The sequence below is a fragment of the Gymnoscopelus braueri genome, assembly GCF_963280865.1.
Source record: "Gymnoscopelus braueri genome assembly, chromosome: 3".
NCBI classification, from domain to species: Eukaryota; Metazoa; Chordata; class Actinopteri; order Myctophiformes; family Myctophidae; genus Gymnoscopelus; species Gymnoscopelus braueri.
Window position 1 is genome coordinate 5,626,954 of NC_137612.1, and position 19,666 is coordinate 5,646,619.

General features: G+C 40.0%; 1 protein-coding gene across 2 annotated transcripts; it reads left to right on the forward strand.

The window, feature by feature from the left end:
• Positions 1-1,545: 1,545 nt before the first annotated feature.
• Positions 1,546-15,563, forward strand: ube2j2 (ubiquitin-conjugating enzyme E2, J2). Of its 2 annotated transcripts, none has more exons than XM_080423885.1 (7): positions 1,546-1,709; positions 4,673-4,803; positions 8,812-8,852; positions 10,029-10,131; positions 13,658-13,796; positions 13,913-13,993; positions 14,426-15,563. In XM_080423885.1, the coding sequence occupies exons 2-7, from the start codon at positions 4,673-4,675 to the stop codon at positions 14,732-14,734; spliced, it is 804 nt and encodes a 267-aa protein (XP_080280011.1). In that variant the 5' UTR covers positions 1,546-1,709; the 3' UTR covers positions 14,735-15,563. The 2 variants fall into 2 exon arrangements, with proteins under 2 accessions (XP_080280011.1, XP_080280012.1); XM_080423886.1 differs by lacking the exon at positions 1,546-1,709 and adding an exon at positions 2,675-2,773.
• Positions 15,564-19,666: the final 4,103 nt, after the last annotated feature.

Here is a 19,666-nt window from a genome sequence, read left to right on the forward strand (position 1 = left end):
ACTTTAAAAACAACCCTTATTTTCATAACTTGTCTAGCTTGACTCCAGGTTGTCACACGTTGACAGAGAGGGTGAAATTATTTTTAGTACAAAGTAGTCATAGGAATAGAGAATATAGAAGGAAACAAAGTCAGATGACCGGACACAATGTAATCACATAATAAGATGTTATCAAATAAAACGGAGGGGGAGGGGGGGGGGGGGCAGATGATTAGCTTAATGTGCAATAGTTTTTTCACTCAACAGTAAACAAACCAACACAGTATAGAAAAGGAAGTGTATAGGCTACAGGGTAAGAAAGATCAATTCAATTCAATTCAATTCAAATGAGCTTCATTAGCATGAGAAAAAACACCTTTACATTGACAATAATGTGTAAGAATACGGCATTTGTCAAAACATAATAAAAAACTATTTCAGAAAAAAATGGAAAAGTATGTAGGCCTACAGTTGGAGGGAGTAGCCTACAGCATTGTGTTAAACAGAGCTATGTCACATTTCAACATTTTATACATGTTGGCAAGGGTACAAAGCTTTTTTTAAACAAATGATAACAAAGATGTTGCAGTCACTTTTGGGACGATTAGCAACATTTTCCCCCCAAAACTATTTAAAATAGTATACAAAATGCCTCAGATTTCAAGTGAGTTTAAAGCATTGGTTCTCAAAGTGGGGTCCAGGGACCCCTAGGGGTCCTTGGGTACCAGGGGGTCCCCAGCTAAATGAGTTGCTAAATTAGCGTCACAATCATTTTAACCACTTTAACCATAATGTTATACTGTAGGTTTGGCTATTAAAAAATAGCAGATATACAAGCTCATAGCGCGGCACCGAGTGCCGCGCTATGAGCTTGTAGATCTGCTATTTTTGAAAAATCGTGAAACATTTTGAAAATCTTTGAATATATATATATATATTTTTAAACCGAACATGTTTAACTCAAATCTTTGCTTCTTGGAGGTCACTGTCACAAAAATATGAGATGGGGGTCCACAGCCAAATATGTATAATTTTGGGGGTCCTTCCACTTCACGTGAAAAAGTTTGAGAGCCACTGGTTTAAAGGGGTAGTTCACCCCCAAAATAATTTTTTTTCTATTTATTACTGACCATCTGGAGCCTTGAATTCATAGATATTTTTTTGTTTTTGTCACATTCCTAAGCCAATAATTTGATTATAATAAATGTGTCCCCATTGATTCCGGTAGGAGACACAAATGCATTTGTGTCTCCTACCGGAATCAATGGGGCTAAATTTATTATAATCAAATAATAAAGGAAGGAATGCGACAAAAACAAAAAAATATCCATGAATTCAAGGCTCCATGGGGTGAGTAATCAATAGAAAAAAAGTTATTTGGGGGGTGAACTACCCCTTTAAAGCATACTTTTAAAGCAGCTAACCATTTAGATCACCAGGGGGCGGTAACGTGCCAGCAACACCACCACCACCACCAGCCCAAAAAAAGCAAAGCCGGAAGTGAGTTCTCCTCTAGTCTCTTCAGTGTAGCTAAGCTAAGCTAAGCTAAGCTAAGTGCTACGTCGTTGGTGGTGGTTGTGTTTGTCCTCGTTTCACATCAAACCCCCGTCTGGACTATTTAGTCTGACGACCTAAACAACTGCCTCACATCTGGGTTCTCTCTCTAACACAGCACACACACACACACACACACACGCACGCTGCTGTGCACGGTGCTCTCTGGTGTAGAGGTAAGGCTGTGTTGTTATTGTTTTGTTTTTAAACTGTTTGTCATAGGAAGAAGGAGGGGGATGTTTGAGCTGCTGGCTGCTCGTTGTTTATTAGCATCCAGTGCTAATGGCCTAGTCGTAGTGTCGGGCGTCATTATTGTTATAGAGCTACTTATCAGCCCCTATGGCTGCTGTTCACATGTTGTTTTGTTGTTTATTTTTATTTTACAGGAGATTTTCTTTATATCCTCCAAAAAAAAAATCACTTTTATTTCCTTCAGTTTTCAGATTATTTTTTTTATTTGTATTTTTTTTTGTTGTCACTTATTTCAACATTTTAACGCAATTTTTCCGAAAATAGCAGATCTACAAGCTCACAACGCGTCGCTCTCGCGACGCGTTGTGAGCTTGTAGATCTGCTATTTTCGACCGGCCCCCTGAAAGAAGCTTAAAGTGGTTAAGCACAGTGTTGCCAGATTCTGTGAGAGAAATAAGCAAACCAGGTTCTATGAAAACGAAGCCAAAAGAAGCAACCTAGGCCGAGAGAGCACTTTAAACCGGCTATATGAAAATAGCAGAGCTTGTAGATCTGCTTTTTCTTTTTTTTTTATCGTGGGAAAAAAAAAGTGATTTTTTTTTTAACAAGACAAATCTTATCTTCCCAGCTGTTTTCAAAAGAATCTTGATTTTCAAAAAAAAGTGACACATTTTCATTTTTTTAAAAAAACATTTTAACACAAATCTGGTAAGGGGGTCCATGGCAGAAAACGATTTCAGATGGGGGTTAAGGGGACAAATACATATTAATTTGGGGGTCCATGACATGTAAAATGTTAGGAAGCAAAGCCCAAATAAGCAACTATTATTATTATTACTATTATTATTACTACTACTACACTTTAATAACAAGCACAAAAAAAAACACAAACCCAAACTACCAATATTTACAAGTGACAGAAAAACAAGCCCAAAGTCCCTTATAAAAAGCGGACATGGCAACACTGGTTAAGGAGGAGAAGAAGCAGCTAGCTGTCAAAACCTCTGCTAGCCTCGTTAGCATGACTGACGTCGTCAACTAATACAATGTATGTGTGCTTATTCATTACTTAATGTCAGTAATAATGTCACGTATTCTTTAAAGTACGTTGGTTTACACGTATTTCATTGGTTTATAGATGTTTGTTTTGTTAATGTAGTTCTAGCTGCAGCTAATGGGAGGTTTGTGTGTGTTTAGTGTTAGCATGGAGAACATTATTACACATAAGGGGAAGTGATAAATGAATAGATTATTACACATCAACTATCATTAGATATGATCAGCATCATTCATTCTTCATAATGATGTTATTATGAACAGTGGTGGTAAAAGTACTAACATTCTTTACTTGAGTAAAAGTATCAATACTGCAATGTGGAAATACCTCTGTTACAGCAAGTAAGAGTCCGGAATTCAAAATGTACTTGAGTAAAAGTACTAAAGTATTGGTGTCATAATGTACTGTAAGTACCAAAAGTAAAAGTACTCATTATGCAAAATGTCCCATTTCATGTATGCAAATCTTTGGAAAATAGCAGATCTACAAGCTCACAATGCGTCGCAAAGTAATGTCTGTTTATCTACTTGCTTAACAGTTTGCAAATAGTACAGAGGTACAATTTTTACAATGATTGTTAAAAGGATAGCACAAAAAGCCCTAGTGGCTTGTTTCCATTGTGGTCCCATGTGTATTCAATTCATCAAGACATTAAAGACAAACAATAATGAACAAAGACATAATCAACCCTAGTAGCATTGAATGTATATGTTGTTCAGTAAACAGTGGGGGGGGGGGGGGGCACACACTGCATTGTGTCCTGTTATCTATAAAGATTGTTCTTTTTTGTCTTGAAAATGTGAAGTTAAGACTACATTGGCCAACCAGAAGGAAAATGTTGTCATTAATTAAAATAATAATAATCACAAAATGAAATTAAATGATGTCAAAAGATAGTACAGACCTTTATTGATCCCGTCGGTGGGGGGTGTTCAGTCGCCAAGAGGCAGCACAGCAGCTGGAGTTACAGATACAGATTACAGAAGAAATTATTATTTATTATATTACAAAAGCACCATCAATAAAATGTGAACAGAAACATGGATGTAGCAACACCCACCCAGGGGTCTGCACTCCTACAGTGCTCATAATAATTGGCTTGAAGGAGGTGGGGGGGGGTTGCATGTTTGCACATGTTTGCTATTGTAAATGCATCAAACTGTGGAAACCGCCTCAAGATGGTAGTGGTACCCTTTCATAGTATAATGAGGCACTGTGTGCCTACTGCCTATATATTTATAGGTTTCCAGATAAATAACAGCTGACATGAATGACTCTCTTGCCCAAATGTTTGTGGTTTATGTTCTCATCTCCCCGTCATCTTGCAACCACATCTGTGAAAAACACATTAGTGGGTTAGTTGTATATTTAAACTACCGTTTATCTCATTCTTTGAGACAGCCAGTGACTTAAACACAATTGTAGCTGCAGACAGACATGATTGATGTAGATGCATTTTATTTTCATTTTTCAGTTACTGGGCTGGCAACGCAAAATAGTGGACTGGTTTCTGATTATTACAAAATAAATTCTTCAAGCCAACAGGGTGAGCCATTGGATCATCATTTGGCTTCATTGCGGTTTCGCAGACACTTTTTATTTACGAGTCAGTCTTTTCTATAAAAAAGAATAATAAAAATAACCAGTCTACAAGCTCTCAACACATCAGAGAACGTTGTAAGCTTGCCTTGCAGCTCTGCTATTTTTTAAAACGAAAACGTTTTGAGTCTTTAGCCTCTAATGACATGGCCCAAAAAAGGTATGCAAAGGGTGAAAGTGGTTAACAACAACAACAAAGTAACATCAGTGTTTGTGTGTGTGAAACACCTCTGGTCACGTGACAGAGTGAAACAGCTCTCTTTTGTTGTGTGTCCTCTCTCATTGCTACAGATGAACAGCAACGGGAACAAGAGAGCTCCAACCACAGCCACCCAGCGACTAAAACAGGATTACCTCAGAATAAAGAAAGACCCGGTGCCTTACATCTGTGCAGAACCTCTCCCCTCCAACATTCTGGAATGGTAAGCTGCTCTGCCTTCTCACAAGGCCCAAATAAATACCTGTAACACACAGAACATAATGGTAAGCTGCTCTGCCTTCTCACAAGGCCCAAATAAATACCTGTAACACACAGAACATAATGGTAAGCTGCTCTGCCTTCTCACAAGGCCCAAATAAATACCTGTACCACACAGAACCTAATGGTAAGCTTCTCTGCCTTCTCACAAGGCCCAAATAAATACCTGTAGCACACAGAACCTCTCCCCTCCTGCATTCTGGAATGGTATAAGATGCTCATTTTAGATTTTGTAACCACTTAAACCATTATCTTATGCTTTGGCTATTCAAAAACAGCTCATAACTATCAGCTTGTGCACTTGGTGCTATGAGCTTGTAGATCTATTTTTTGAATAGCACAAAGTATAAAATAATGGTTGAAGTGGTTACTCAGATGCGTTCCTGGTTTTAATGGGTTAAAGTTCTCAGTCGCCACGATCGATTTCTGTCATTTGGATTCCGTAGAAGCCAAGCATGTCTTCTAATGGAAGCGTGTCGCGCACCGACAATAGCAGATCTACAAGCTCACAACACGCCGCAATGCGACGTGTTGTGCGCTTGTGGTCAAACTAGCAATAGAATACGTGTTCAGAAGCATCTTCCTTAAACATGAATGGTCTCAGAAATGTCATAAAAGTGAAAGGTTAAAGCATCAATCTGTGATTTTTTTTCCCCCAACTGGTTGGCTGTATGTAGAACAGCAACATTTAGAATGGTAATACCTAAACTTTCACTTATGTGATTTTATTTTGCTTTATTCCATGGGTCTGCCTTAAGGCCCAAATAGGCGCTGTCACGATTATGACATTTTACTTGACGATTGATTGTTGCTCAAATAATTGCGTTAATACAAATGTCAATTCTGTTTGGCTTTTAGGAACAAAAGGTGCACAGGGCCGATATGACATAACTTGAGTAATAACTTAATACTTAAAAAAAAGTAAATATTTCCACTATCTTTGAAAATGTTTTTTCAACATGGAAATGATTGTGATGATTATGCAAAAAATAATTGCGATTATCTCAAATAATTCCGATTAGGCGATTTATGTAACAACAATTGTGGCAGGCCTACCTCTCACAAGGCCCAAATAAAACCTGTAGCAAAGCACATGCAAGGGATATTAGAGTGTAATGGCTTTGGACTCGAAACCAAACTTCAAACAAGTGTTTATGTAATCAACTGATTTAACAAAGCCACCAGCTCTGACAGTTTTTGCCACAAGGTCACCTTTAAACAAAAAGAATGTGCTTCAAGTGCACAAGGTTTTGTATGTACCAAAGTGCACACCTCCATAAAGTAGTGTGGTACACTTGTATGTCAAATGTGTTAATGAACACAGTAAAATCTTCTTAAATGCACATTTTTATAAATAAATGAATGAACACTGGATTTAACTGTACATTATTATATCATTATTATTTGACTCCTAAAGAGGTTCTAGGAGGTAGATCTTGTGCTGGCAGGTGTGTAAGAAATATTTATGATTGCTGGACAAATATGGAAAAACATTGGCCTATTTCAGTGTCTTATTACACTGGGAACAAAAAAAGCCTCGCCACATAAAGCTCTGGTAACATATCTGAGCAGCATTTAATTTTTACACCACCGCAGAATACATGTCAGACCATGTAGGTCTATTCCATGTAAAAAAAAAATCGTAGCATCATTAGTTCATTCCAAGTTAAGGGCGTCTTGCATTATTTTCCATTGCTGTCTTGTCAAGAGCCGTCACCTGCTACCTGCTTTCATTTTCTGTTTTATGGGGACAATGCACTTCCTGTTGTCTGACGAGCAGGTTAATAGCTCCAGGGTAGAAGCAAACAGCTACTGCATCTTTGTCACTTCCTCCTCCCCTGCCATGAAGCAGATCATGCCTCATATTCTAGGAATTTAACGTGTTGTATCATGAGAATTCTATCCACCTAGAACAGGGTATGTTTGTAATGCATGGATGCATTTGTTTGTATTCAGTGGTCTCCCAATTATCCCCTAAGGCCGTTCAACAGTAGTCTCCGTAGCTCAATCGGGTTTAGCATTACATTAAGAATACATTGCTAGAAGGCTTATCGCCATTAAAAAGTGACACAAACTGAAAGGTATTTAGGAAAAAGGTTTTTGTGATGTAATTGGAGTTTGTGGGATTCAGCTACGACAGTTTCTGGCAAACATCACAATGGAGAGCCTCAAGGCATTATGGCTTTGGTAAAACCATACCATTTTTGTAGGTATGTCCCCTCCAAAAGTAGTCCAATCACAGCGCAAGAGCACATGATGCCTCTACAGGCATGTCATCACAAAACAGAAGCACCTCTCCAGCCGTGAAAGCCTGAAGAAGAGCGTGCAATAAGAATAAGGTCTGATAACGGTGTAACTTCCCTTTGCAATCCAAGGCCATGTAAAGAAGGAAAGGGCATCTTTGTCACTTTCATGGTCCGGCAATTCCAGTTTGGAGGCAAACCTTTGATGGGATGCATTAAAGTCGATGAGAGCTGGCTGGACAAGCGTATGAATACACTATTTCTGAATGATTGCAACCTTTTGTAAAATAATAGGTTCAGGGAAAAAAATTAAGACATCACATTGTTTCCTGCTGTCTTGTTTTTTCTGATGTGCACACTATATCATTTTGTGTGGTTTGCTAAAGAGCACAGAGGACGTTTCTGACTCTGCAGTAACTATGACAGCTTCTCTGTGCTCTTTAGATGCCTCAATGAAATGATATAGGGTGCACAATCAGAAAAACAAGAGATTATCTGACGATGCAGTCCTTACGAAATATTGTTTGTTCATACGCGTGTCTGTCCACCCGGCTCTCTTTGACTTCAATTCATTCCATCAAACCTCCGGCTCCAGTTTGCCTCCCAGTCCCGGGGCAAAATGTGTGGGAAAATGACGACAACTTTAAGCCGTGCAAATCACAATGCCCACTATGGGAAAGATCCGGAAGGCATCATCCCTCCATTGACAAACGGTCTCCTTGTGGTTCTTCAGATCCTTGCAGCAGAGTTTTTACTAGTTAACAAGACGAGGACCAACAACAACACCGTGGCTCCCATGTGGGTCTCTCTGACATCATATTGATGTTGTAGGAAAACTTATCTCTTACAGAGCCACCCGGCGTAAATAAATAGATAGATAGACCTTCATTGATCCAGCAGGGGAAGCTCGGTTGCCAGTGGCAGCAGCAGCACCAGGACAGAGACTGGCGAAGACAATAACGGCACTTAGCTTTTATGCTTTTATTTCTGGTGTATCGATGACAGTTTAACCCATTAAGGCCTGAGGTTCCGATTCTACAAAATATCTTCTAAATCAGTTCTAGAAAACAGTTTTTTTTTAAAAACGTATGTTGCTATGTCAGTGGTTTTCAAACTTTTTAATGTCAAGGACCCCAAAATGTATATGTATTTGGCCGCGGACCCCCATCTCAAAATATTTTGTTCCAGGGACCCCCCCAGAAGCAAAGATTTGAGTTACAAATGTTCGCTTTAAAAATTATATATATTCAAAGATTTTCACAAATTTTCTCGACTTTTTCAAAAATAGCAGATCTACAAGCTCATAGTGCGGCACTCGGTGCCGCACTATGAGCTTGTAGATCTGCTATTTTTGGATAGCCCAAAGTGTAAAATAATGCATTTTTTTAGCTCAAATCAAAAAGTGACACAGATGCGTTCCAGGTCTTAATGGGTTAATTGATGATGTCTGTCATTTTCAAATGTATGCCATGTTTTAGCGCCATTGACTCCCATTATAAAATAAGGGTTGAATATCTCAAATAAATGGAAAACGTATTTGAAAAAGAATGCGTAGGCGTTGGCCCACTGGCTGTGTGCACAAGAAATGTGGCGCAGATAGGTCCAGCTTTTTGATCATCTAGTTCGTACAAAACGGACGCACACAGACTTAAAGATGGCTATAAACGTTGACTAACACAAACTCTTTCTCTCTCTCTCGTCTTTTCCAGGCACTATGTTGTTAGAGGTCCAGAGAAGACCCCCTACGAAGGTAAAACCTCATTTTTACACGTTCACAGTTAAAACACCCTGTCCTTATAACTTCTGCACTTATGAGCAACGTTTTCAGGCGAAGGGATCCCCTAGCTGAGAGAGAGATGAAGCAGGGACCCCCTCTGTATTGTGTCTCAGATTAAACTTTTTTGTTTACTTGGTCTGCTCTAGGGGTGTGCCAATATATCGTCCCGCGATATATCGCGATACGTTTTCGTGACGATATGTATCGTTTAAAAAATGTATATATATCGTTTTGAAACCCCCCCCCCCCCCCCCTTTTTTCTGGGGTCAGGTGTCACACTGTTGCCCTATTTGGATTCAAAACGGCTATTGTAGCTGAAAAGCTACAAGTTTGCATGTCTGAATAATGCAAAAACAGAATTATTTGTTTGCTTTTGCTTTTTTTCCTCCCCCATATATTTTCATAATAAAAAAGTGCGTATCGTATCGAAATCGTATCGAAGTTGTGAGCCCAATATCGTATCGTATCGTTTCGTGAAATTCGGCACACCCCTAGGCTGCTCTTTTTCCCCCTCTACACCTACCTCTTTGCCAAAAATAGCCGATCTACAAGCTCACGAGGCGTTGTGAGCTTGTAGATCTGCTATTTTTTGGCTAAAGTTCTCCTCAGAAAAGGGATGCTAGGGTTCAAGTGGTTAACTCATTCACTGCCTGAACTATTTCTGGCCGCGTTTGCCCACTGCCAGAGATTTCTAATTGAAAAAAAAAAAGTACTCTGGAGCCGAGATACAGAATTTGTAAGTTTTAAGTTAACAAGGAAGTGAATAGGAGTCTAGATCTTCGAAAAATCATATCTCCTTGGTCTTTGGGTCAAATTTGAAAAAAAAATTCGTTCTTGGCAGAATTGGTAATTGGATATAATTACGTTTTTTACGTTCTAGGCAGGGAATGAGTCAAGGTACAAAACAAAACATATCACACAAAGATTTGGCGGACCCCCTGTAGTAACACTGAGACCCCCTGTTGAAGCATTGTTGAAGCAATCCCACATCAGCATTTCTTAGAGAAATGCTGATGTGGGATTTTTGGTGTCCTCAACCAAGCCTATATATACAGTATATACAAGCTTTGATCGGTTTCAGTAATCTTTCTGTGGATAGCGAGTGCTGTGACAAGACTCTGGGTAACTCAATGTAACTCTTCTCCATAGGGGGATACTACCACGGCAAACTCATATTTCCACGGGAATTCCCCTTCAAACCGCCCAGTATCTACATGATAACACCAAATGGGAGATTCAAGTGCAACACACGGTAAGAAAACGGGGATCATTGCGTCACAATTTTAGTATGATTTGAGAATGTTTAACTAAAACCCCTAACATTTAGTTCAGAATGGGCCTTTGTGGTAGCCTGGTTCCATACCATAGACCCCGCCCACTCCTCTTGAGTGGACTGCCTCTTGGTCTGGAGTTGTAAATGGGAACCTGGGACTTCTCCGGTACAAAATGTATTGTCCAATGAGAGTCGGAGGTGGGCGTGGGGATCCCTTTAGGATTGGTTTAGGGAAACTCTAATCCCCTCCCCCTTGTAATCGCCTACGCTGGAGCCAATGTCAGCCTGAAGCTCCACGCAGCTTCAGGCTGATAATCAGGCTACCTTTGTGGTCTAACTATGACGGTTACAAGCACAATCTGTCATATGCCTTATTTGACAGAGATCTATGCAATTTCCTGTTCTTCTGACCATTTGATAAATAGAATTGTATTATGCTCGAGTTGTGCTTGAGTTGATTGATTGAATACTTGATTGACAGTTGGCAAAAGGTACAGAGGTACGTACAGTTATACAACAATGCTAAAAGGATAACACAAAAAGCCCTGTGGGCGTTTCCATTGTGGTCCTGTGTATTCAATTCATCAAGACATACAATACAAGAGATTAACGGTAAAAGTATATTTACAGAAAAAACGTGGGGGGTAATTTCTTTTGGCAAGTTAGAAGACTTGTCTAGGTCCAGTTGCACATTGCAGACAGGTGCTCTTTTATGGCGGTTTTGAAGGAGGGTAGGGAGTCTGGTGGTAGGGCATTCCACATTTTGGTGGCATAACAGTAGAATGAATTCATCCCCATGTTTGTGCCAAATCTTGGGGGAATGAAACCCCAATTAACAAAACTTTAAAAAACGAACCAAAAAAAATGCACTTGTTATACTTTCTGGGCTGCAGAGCAACCAGTATATCCAATTGTTTCCACAAAATCTATAAATATTAACTGTATAACTAACTAACATTAACAAGCATCACATTAAGGGGGAAAGACGACTTTGTATTCTGCATATAAGCCCCAGTGAGTTCATTTTAATTTGAACGTTAATGTTTTGGCTTTTAAAAAAAACAAAAGGGTTCGCTATGAAACCGTTGAAAAACAGCTGTGACTAATCAGCAAGACGGTGGAAAACATTTCCAATGAAGACGGATGACCGTTGTAAACTTTATTTGGGGCGACTGTCCACCTTGTAGGCTTGTTGGCTCGCATGTGACAACGGAATAGACCCATAGATATAAAACCTCTTTTGAGGGTGGCAAAAATTACTCCATTCAGGAAAAACCCTGGTTAAGCAATCTGGTGATTAAGTCTAGAATTCATGAAGCTTGATAATTAAGCAATTCCTTTTTTGCCAGACCCTGGGGCCAGGCAACGTCCCTTGGTGACTGACTGATTTCTCGCACAGATCCAGACGGAGATTGTGAATTTACTTAAAGTTTTCCCTGTCAGGGCTCGAAATTGTGCAATTAATCTGTGCAACCTCAAAATGTAATTGGGAAGCATTTGTGTGAGTGTAAAAATTCTTCTTCAGGTGCAACTAAAGCCTGATTTATACTTAGTTGCACGCTGGTGTTGCATGCCGTAAATAGCAGATACACAAGCTCGCAACGTGTTATATTCGTGACACGTTGTGAACTTGTAGATATGCTATTTACTGAGCACGATACCGGCACGCAACTAAGTATAAATCAGGCTTTAACGCAGGATATTGAATGAACCGGTAAAGAAAAGAGTTCCTCTTCCCTGGGCCATCCAGAAAAACAAACATGCCATGTGAGCTGACAGTAGCTCTGGTGCTCTGTGGAGTGGAGATAGTCTGCTCATTGGAGAGCACTGTCATTCCAGCCTTTTCTGTGAGATCTTGACTCACTGTGTGTCAGAAAAACACACTTCTTTTTGTAGTTGTAAAAACGAGACTACTCCGTGTGAGCCAACGGTGTGTCGAGTCTCGTGCATGTGTACACGTGTGTCGCTGTCAAAGGTTTTCCTTTGGGCAGAGACGAGAGGAGAGTAAGTCTATTATCATTGCCCACATTGTGTTGTGGACATAAACTTATGGCAATATTATTTAGGTCATTATATTTACATTGCCAGTTACTTTACAACTTTGAATTTCAATTATATTATTGAACAAATACGGTATCAAAGTGAGCAATAAAAAACACGGTTGAAGATCTGATTGGAATAAGTGGATGGTCATTCTCGGGAGACGTTCGATGTCTCGGTCTCAGTGAAGGCAGAGATGTATGGAAGAGGACACAGAGCCAGGAGAGGAGACCATGTTTTAAATCCTGGCTACACCGACCAGAGATGTATACAAATTACATCTATTATTGGTGCTTTCGGTGGGTGTGCCTGTGCCCTAACCTTTTGCAACTTTTTAAGTTGAGCACCAGTACTTCTAAGACAGGGGAAAAAAAGAACCGAAAAATAACTAATAATAATTATAATCTGCTTACAACACTGTATAATTATAGTTGTAAGAACTCATTAATGCTCATAATGCTTGATAACAATAATCATAACACATTATGAAGCATTCTATAATGCTCTATAATGACTTATAAAGTCAATTATTATAATTGTCTCTAATCTTTTAAAGCAACAAATGACATGGTTGGTAACACTTGCTATGCATAATTAGCCTCCTGTCTGCCCTATTACCTCCATATATCCGTTTTATTATTGAACTACAAAATTACAGGCAAAAGGGTCAATTAAGCTGTCTTGTCATCTCTCACTGATAGAGACGTTAAGTTGAGCAGTGAAGTACTTTGTTTGTTCATATCTGGTGAAATGCATTTATTTAAAAAATAAATGCAATAATAATAATTTAGCTAGGCCTGATGCCACCACGAGAGATTACGTGCGGTACATGACGTATAAGAGCCATGCCAGGTATCTGTTTTGGATAGATGCCATCCGGCTTCTAGAGAAACAAGACTTGCCTAGTCTTGTTCACTTTACTTTTGTTTTGTTAACCTTTTGTTCTTTGAAGTCTGCATGGTGTGCCATGTTGTTGCTCTTATGGGACAGACTCCATCTTACAGATTGAATCTAGACTAACAGTCTGATCAGGGCTGTCATGATTAAGACATAATTACATGACGATTTAATTGTCACACAAACTTTGCGATGAATGACTTAGATGTGTTTTTGTCGTTGGAACACTTGAGCATATGAATTCAAATTACGCTTCTGTTTGGCCTTTTTAGGCTTTGCATTTGCACAGGGCAGATATGACAAATAATCTAGATAAACAAAGAAATGACAGACATATATAATTTTACATGTTCAAAAAAAGTTTTAAAATTGTTTAATTAGACGAAAGATTGAGGAAATAGCTGATCTACGAGCTCGCAGATCTGCTATTTCCACTGTATTTTGAAAATATTTCAAAATGTATGAACCTTTTTCACATGGCAACGATTACGCTGATTATGCAAAAATAATTGCTATTATCTGTCATAATTGTGATGTAATTTTTTTATTGTCTGTGCCACCACCCCAGGTTATGTCTGTCCATCACAGACTTCCACCCAGATACATGGAATCCAGCCTGGTCCGTGTCCACTATCCTCACAGGCCTGCTCAGCTTCATGGTGGAGAAAGGCCCCACCCTGGGCAGCATTGAGACCTCTGACTACACGGTGAGTGCATGGTGAACTGCACTGCAGTGCTTTCAGAACAGAGAGCCTATTGTTTGTTGTCTCTTTTTTTTTTTTACTGTGTCCTGCATTCCTCTTTTCTTTTTTCTTTTTTACAGAAAAGACAACTGTCAGCCCAAAGCTTGGCCTTCAACCTCAAGGACAAAGTGTTTTGTGAGCTGTTTCCCGATGTAGTTGATGTAAGTGTGAAGAGATTTTACATTGTAGATTATAGTTTTTTATTATTATTATACATTTTATGCTTTTATTTATTTTGTTTTTATTTTTATGTTGGGAGTTTGTTTTAGGCCCTTCGTGTGTGTAGGCTTATAATTAGAATAATACAAGCATATAATAACTATAATAATAATAGTTAGTAAAAGCTAACACAGAATGAGCCCATAAACGAATATGAATAATGAAGTTAAGATTATTTCCGACTCTCTTGGGAGAAACAATAATGGTTAATAATGGTTGTATCTGAACAAGTTATCTGTGTTACCTTTATGCCTTACTGTTTCTTGCTTGAAATGTTTGGGACGTAATTGTTCGCAGTCGCTCTGGGTAAATAAATGTGATCAAATTCCATTAAGCACATTAATTAATTCTCCACCATTCATTGTCTCCACCAGGAAGTGAAACAGAAGCAGAAGGTCCAGGAGGAGCTGAACGCCCGCACCCAGCCCCTCCCCCTCCCGGACGTGGTGCCCGACGGCGACCCGCAGCACGCCCACTACGGCCTCCCCGCCATCAACGGGGGGCCGCTCCCCCTCGGCGGCGGGGACGGTGGCGCCAACCCCGCCAACAACCCCGGCCAGCAGCAGGCCAATCGCAACCACGGACTTCTAGGCGGCGCGTTGGCCAACCTGTTTGTGATCGTAGGCTTCGCGGCGTTCGCCTACACGGTGAAGTACGTGCTGAGGAGCATAGCCCAGGAGTGAAGGAGGAGGAGGAGGTGTAGCCATGGCTCACATGACGCTCGTCTGTCACAAGCGTCATGGAACCACTTGTTCTTGGTTTGCGCATTTTGTACATTTACAACCGCTACGTCTACATAAACGTCCAGATTTCAAATATAAAGTGCTTACTTACCTCCAAGCCACGGATGTAACAAGGTAAAGTACCCGTATCTTCCGTATTGTTCAATAAAAAGCTTTTTTTAATCCGATCGCCGGCCATTTTCTCCGAATTTTCTCGGATGCTTTCAACCTATCGGTTGGGAGGTGTATTGCACTCTGATACATTATTAAAAAATAAGAAAATGGCCGCCGATCGGATTAAAATGCTTTTTATTGAACAATACAGAATATACAGGTACTTAGACCGGTGCGCTTCAACTTGTTACATCCGTGGCTTGGGGGGTAAAGCACTTTATATTTGAAATCTGAACGTTTATGTAGATGTGGCAGTTGTAAATGTAAAACATTCGCAAACCAGGAACAAATGGTTCCATGACTGTCATGGTAATATGACAGTCATGTTTCAGGGCTAGAAGAGAGGTGGTGCTGTGGGCATGGATGCGCTCGCCGCTAGCAAGGGAGCCCCATCTATTAGTGGACTACAACGATCGAAAACACTACTACTACACGGGGTGGGGGGGGGGGTGTGTGGGGGGTTAGTCTCTGTTTAAACCCCCTCCGCCCCCCTCTCACCACCACCACTACCACTACCACCACCATGGACTTTGGACGATGTAAATTCAAAGCCACCCACCCCCCAGGGGTGATTGAGGGGGAAGATGTGGGGCAAGTAAACTGGCGTGGCAGTAGGCTCTGCGGGGGGGTGGGGGGGGTGATTTGGAGGGGGGTTATTAACCCATTAAGACCTGAGGCCGCTTCTAAACATTTTCTAAATCCTAACAGTTTTTCGGAAAAAAATGTAAAAAAATAATTTTCACGATTTTTCAAAAATAGCAGATCTACAAGCTCGTAGCGCGGCACTCGGTGCCGCGCTATGAGCTTGTATATCTGCTATTTTTGAATAGCCTAAAGAAATCTAAAAGTGACACAGATGCGTTCCAGGTATTAATGGGTTAAAAACCGATTGTGAATCCACTCTCTGCTTCAGTGGTTAATGCATTAGCAGGGTGTGCTTGGCTCATGGGTTATAGGGCATTAGCAGTGGCGGCCATTTTCTGGTTCAATCGTTCCAGACGCCATACATTTTTCCCATTTAGAGATTTCCTAAAAATATTTATATCAATTATTTTATGCCTAGAATCAAGCCGTCCAGGATCCTGGTGATTCGTGACCATAAAACGTTATATTCTGTGGAGAGAAAATAATTTAAAACCGCAAAACAAAGGGTATATTATTCAATATGGCATATCATTAAATATTCAAAAAAAAAAGTCTGCACAGAATCAAATGTTTTATGGTCATGATTCACCAGGATTCTGCATGGCTTGATTCTAGGCTTGAATTAATTGATATAAATATTTTTGAAAATCTCTATGGGAAAAATTAATGGGGTCTGGAACGATGGAGACAGAAAATGGCCGACACTGCTATCTATGCCCTATTATTTTCTTTAGGAGAGTAGAATCAGAGGTGAAAGGTCACTCTGTATATACAGCCACGTGACAGAGTTTGTTAAAGAACATTATGTAAGCGTTTATTTCAACAAGATGATGTGTGTGGTGTTGGGGGGGGGGGGGGGGGTGCGCAGCTACTCTGTGACGCCATATTGAACGTCATCGAAACATTCTAATGTTCCAACTGTCCTGGTTCTAGAGATAACTGTAGGCAAGCATCAACATCGTGAGACTTTTGTGCATTAGAAAATCTTAACATTTTTTGGGAAAAGGACTATTATATTATTATTATTATAAAAATGGAGGCAAATAAATCTTGACGCCATTGTTTTTGCACAGTTGCGTAACAAACTGGAATATCTAAAAGGTGACTTAATTGAAGGATTGCGTTGGACCGTTTCTGGAGGTGTCTGAGTCTGAAGACAAAGGTCATCCACTTGAGACGAAGGATGGTGAAATGATAGCAGCTCATTGAACGTGACACTTTGATCCCTCACGCTGACAGACGCCTTTTCTACCAGCATGTTGTCTAGTGCTCATAAAATTACAACACGGGTTAGGTCCTTAATCACTTTAAGCCCTATATATATATACACTTTGTCGTACAAAGAATGGTGAAACTTGTAGATCTCCCATTTTCACAATTTTCAAAACCCTTTGAAGTTTTTCACCCATGTGACGACATGCCCGAAATAGCGTCGTGGTTAAAAATAAGATCATTAACAGATCATAAACTTTGTGGTTTTGGTCTTGGCACCAGGAGGAACCCTGGGTGAGTTTTCAGGGAACCTAAGCCATTGTCGCATTACAGAGAACCCAGTCCTGCTAGTCTAGAACAGTGGTTCTCAACCTGTGGGTCAGGGGGCGTCCCCACATGATTTTGGAGGGGTCCCCAGATGACAATGAAGTGAAAATTTGAGGACTTTTAAGACCTTTTTAACACTCTCACCGCCAGGCCCGTAGCCTACGGGCCGATAAATCCAACCGTATAGCGCCGATCCCGTAGCCTACGGGCTGTGGTACTTTTTTGAATTTTCTATACGGAACATTTCATTGTAACACCACCGGAAACGGAATTATTCTGGATCACGTTTTGCCGATCCCGTTGGCCTCCATTCTAAAGCGCACACTGAAACGCCATTTTCTTCGATTGTAGTTTTTCTCCTCGCTGATCACTGTTTAACATAAACTGTTCTAACTACAACATGGCGGCTCCGTTTGACACGTGGTTTTCACTGGTAGCCGCAGGGAGATGTGCACGATGTTTACAAACAGTGCACAGCTCAATCTTAAGGATTTTAACGAGGTCTATGGCGACGTGAAAAAACAAAAAACAATAAAACGTTGGCACTGGTGAGTACATTATGAGATTAACCTCTGGCGGTCAATGTGTTAATACCTCCAAAGAAAAGAAAAAAGATCATTACCACATCAAAAGTAATCAACAAACTATACTATTAAAAACTAGACAAACATTGGCCAGATTGTCAAGTAATAAGAGGCAAAAAAAATAAATAGCCGATCTACAAGCTCACAACTTCGCGCGTCTGTGGAACCGAGTCAAACTAAATGTAATGCCTCAACTCCTACAATTCCAAATGGTTATCAGGCTGGTTCAAATTATGATTATTTTGGCGGGTCCTCGGTTTATTTTAGGGGGTCATGGCCTGAAAAGGTTGAGAACCACTTCTCTAGAGAACACAACTGATCCCAAAATGATCCTGACCGCATAGGGCCCTCTCTCAGTTCATGGAGAAACTTTGATAAGTAATGTGCCCTTATTTTCTTTTTTTTTATAACTCAGTCACGCACTTCTTCTTGTACTGGAAGAACCGGTTTCACAGCTTACGAGGCATTCATCTCTGCATCATTGTTTTCTTTCTGATTCTATCAATAGGATAATTGCTTGATACTGGACTACTGTGCTTAGGAGGATGATTCAAGTTCAACTTGATTCTTAGGAAATTGATGGAAGTCCCTTTTATCAAATGACATGCTTCACAAAGCCGACAAACCTGGCAACGCTATTTGAATTTATTGCACACGGAAGTTTTTCCACACGGAAGTGTGAGCTGAAAGGTGATAAATGGCCGTTCCGGCAGTGGCGGCGACTCGCTGCGCGGACATTAATTCCAAGTCCACGCTGTCGTCGGCTCCCGTTACTCGAACCCATGAGTCATGCATCCAACCCTGTATCCACAGGGAGGAGGGGTATTAGTGACCAATACGTTTATTTTTTTCTCTTTTAATTGGCTTAGTTGACCAGTATAGTAATGCTCTATATCTAGGTCCAAATAGATGACACGAGTAAGAGAACCAACAATGTGTTCTGTATATTTTCTTTATAATTATTTTACTTTGTGTTTTTGTTTCTCTCTTTTTATTTATAATTGTAGCCTTGGCTAGTCTTGTTGCTGTTCAAGGAATTGTCTTCTGGAGTTTTGCTAATGGTGGCGAAACACACACAGACAAGCCTAGGCTCACATAATTGCTCATAATTTACTGTCGTGCATTGCGTTTTTAGTAGAGATGGTTCTACTGTGTACTCATCGTTTTCAGCACACACACACACACACACACACACACACACACACACACACACACACAGACAAAACGGTCAAAAAGTGTAAAGACTTGCCTTTCTTCATTGCTCTACCTATTTGGGCTACATCATCACATGTAAAAGGAAAGCGGTGTAAATGATGAGAGTGTGTTTTGTGTGAATACAAAGCAGATGCTCAAAATTTTCCATGCTTCAATTATATTGTGTGATACTTTGTTTTCATAGTAAATGCAAATAAATTACCCTGCTTGGCAGGACATTTTAGAAAACCTTCTTGGTTGTAATTATGTGAAATATAATTTTGAATGTCAATTAAAGGGGTAGTTCACCCCCAAAATAACTTTTTTTCTATGGATTACTCACCCCATGGAGCCTTGAATTCATGGATATTTTTTGTTTTTGTCGCATTCCTTCCTTTATTATTTGATTATAATAAATTTAGCCCCATTGATTCCGGTAGGAGACACAAATGCATTTGTGTCTCCTACCGGAATCAATGGGGACAAATTTATTATAATCAAATTATTGGCTTAGGAATGTGACAAAAACAAAAAAATATCTATGAATTCAAGGCTCCAGGTGGTGAGGAATACATAGAAAAAAAGTTATTTTGGGGGTGAACTACCCCTTTAAGCTTTAGTTGAAGGACCACACGATTTAAAAAGGGTTCCAACAGCTCGACACGGAGCAACATTAACCACTTCAATCCCCCTATTCTGGGGGGAATGTTTACCAGAAATGGCAGATCTATTATCTCACAACACATGGCGTTGTGAG

Bases quoted from the DNA above. Each gene is read 5' to 3' on its own strand.
- ube2j2 (XM_080423885.1), top strand. From the start codon at position 4,673: ATGAACAGCAACGGGAACAAGAGAGCTCCAACCACAGCCACCCAGCGA. The intron at 13,797-13,912 runs GTGAGTGCATGG...TCTTTTTTACAG, and splicing joins TTGAGACCTCTGACTACACG to AAAAGACAACTGTCAGCCCA. The intron at 13,994-14,425 runs GTAAGTGTGAAG...TGTCTCCACCAG, and splicing joins TGTTTCCCGATGTAGTTGAT to GAAGTGAAACAGAAGCAGAA.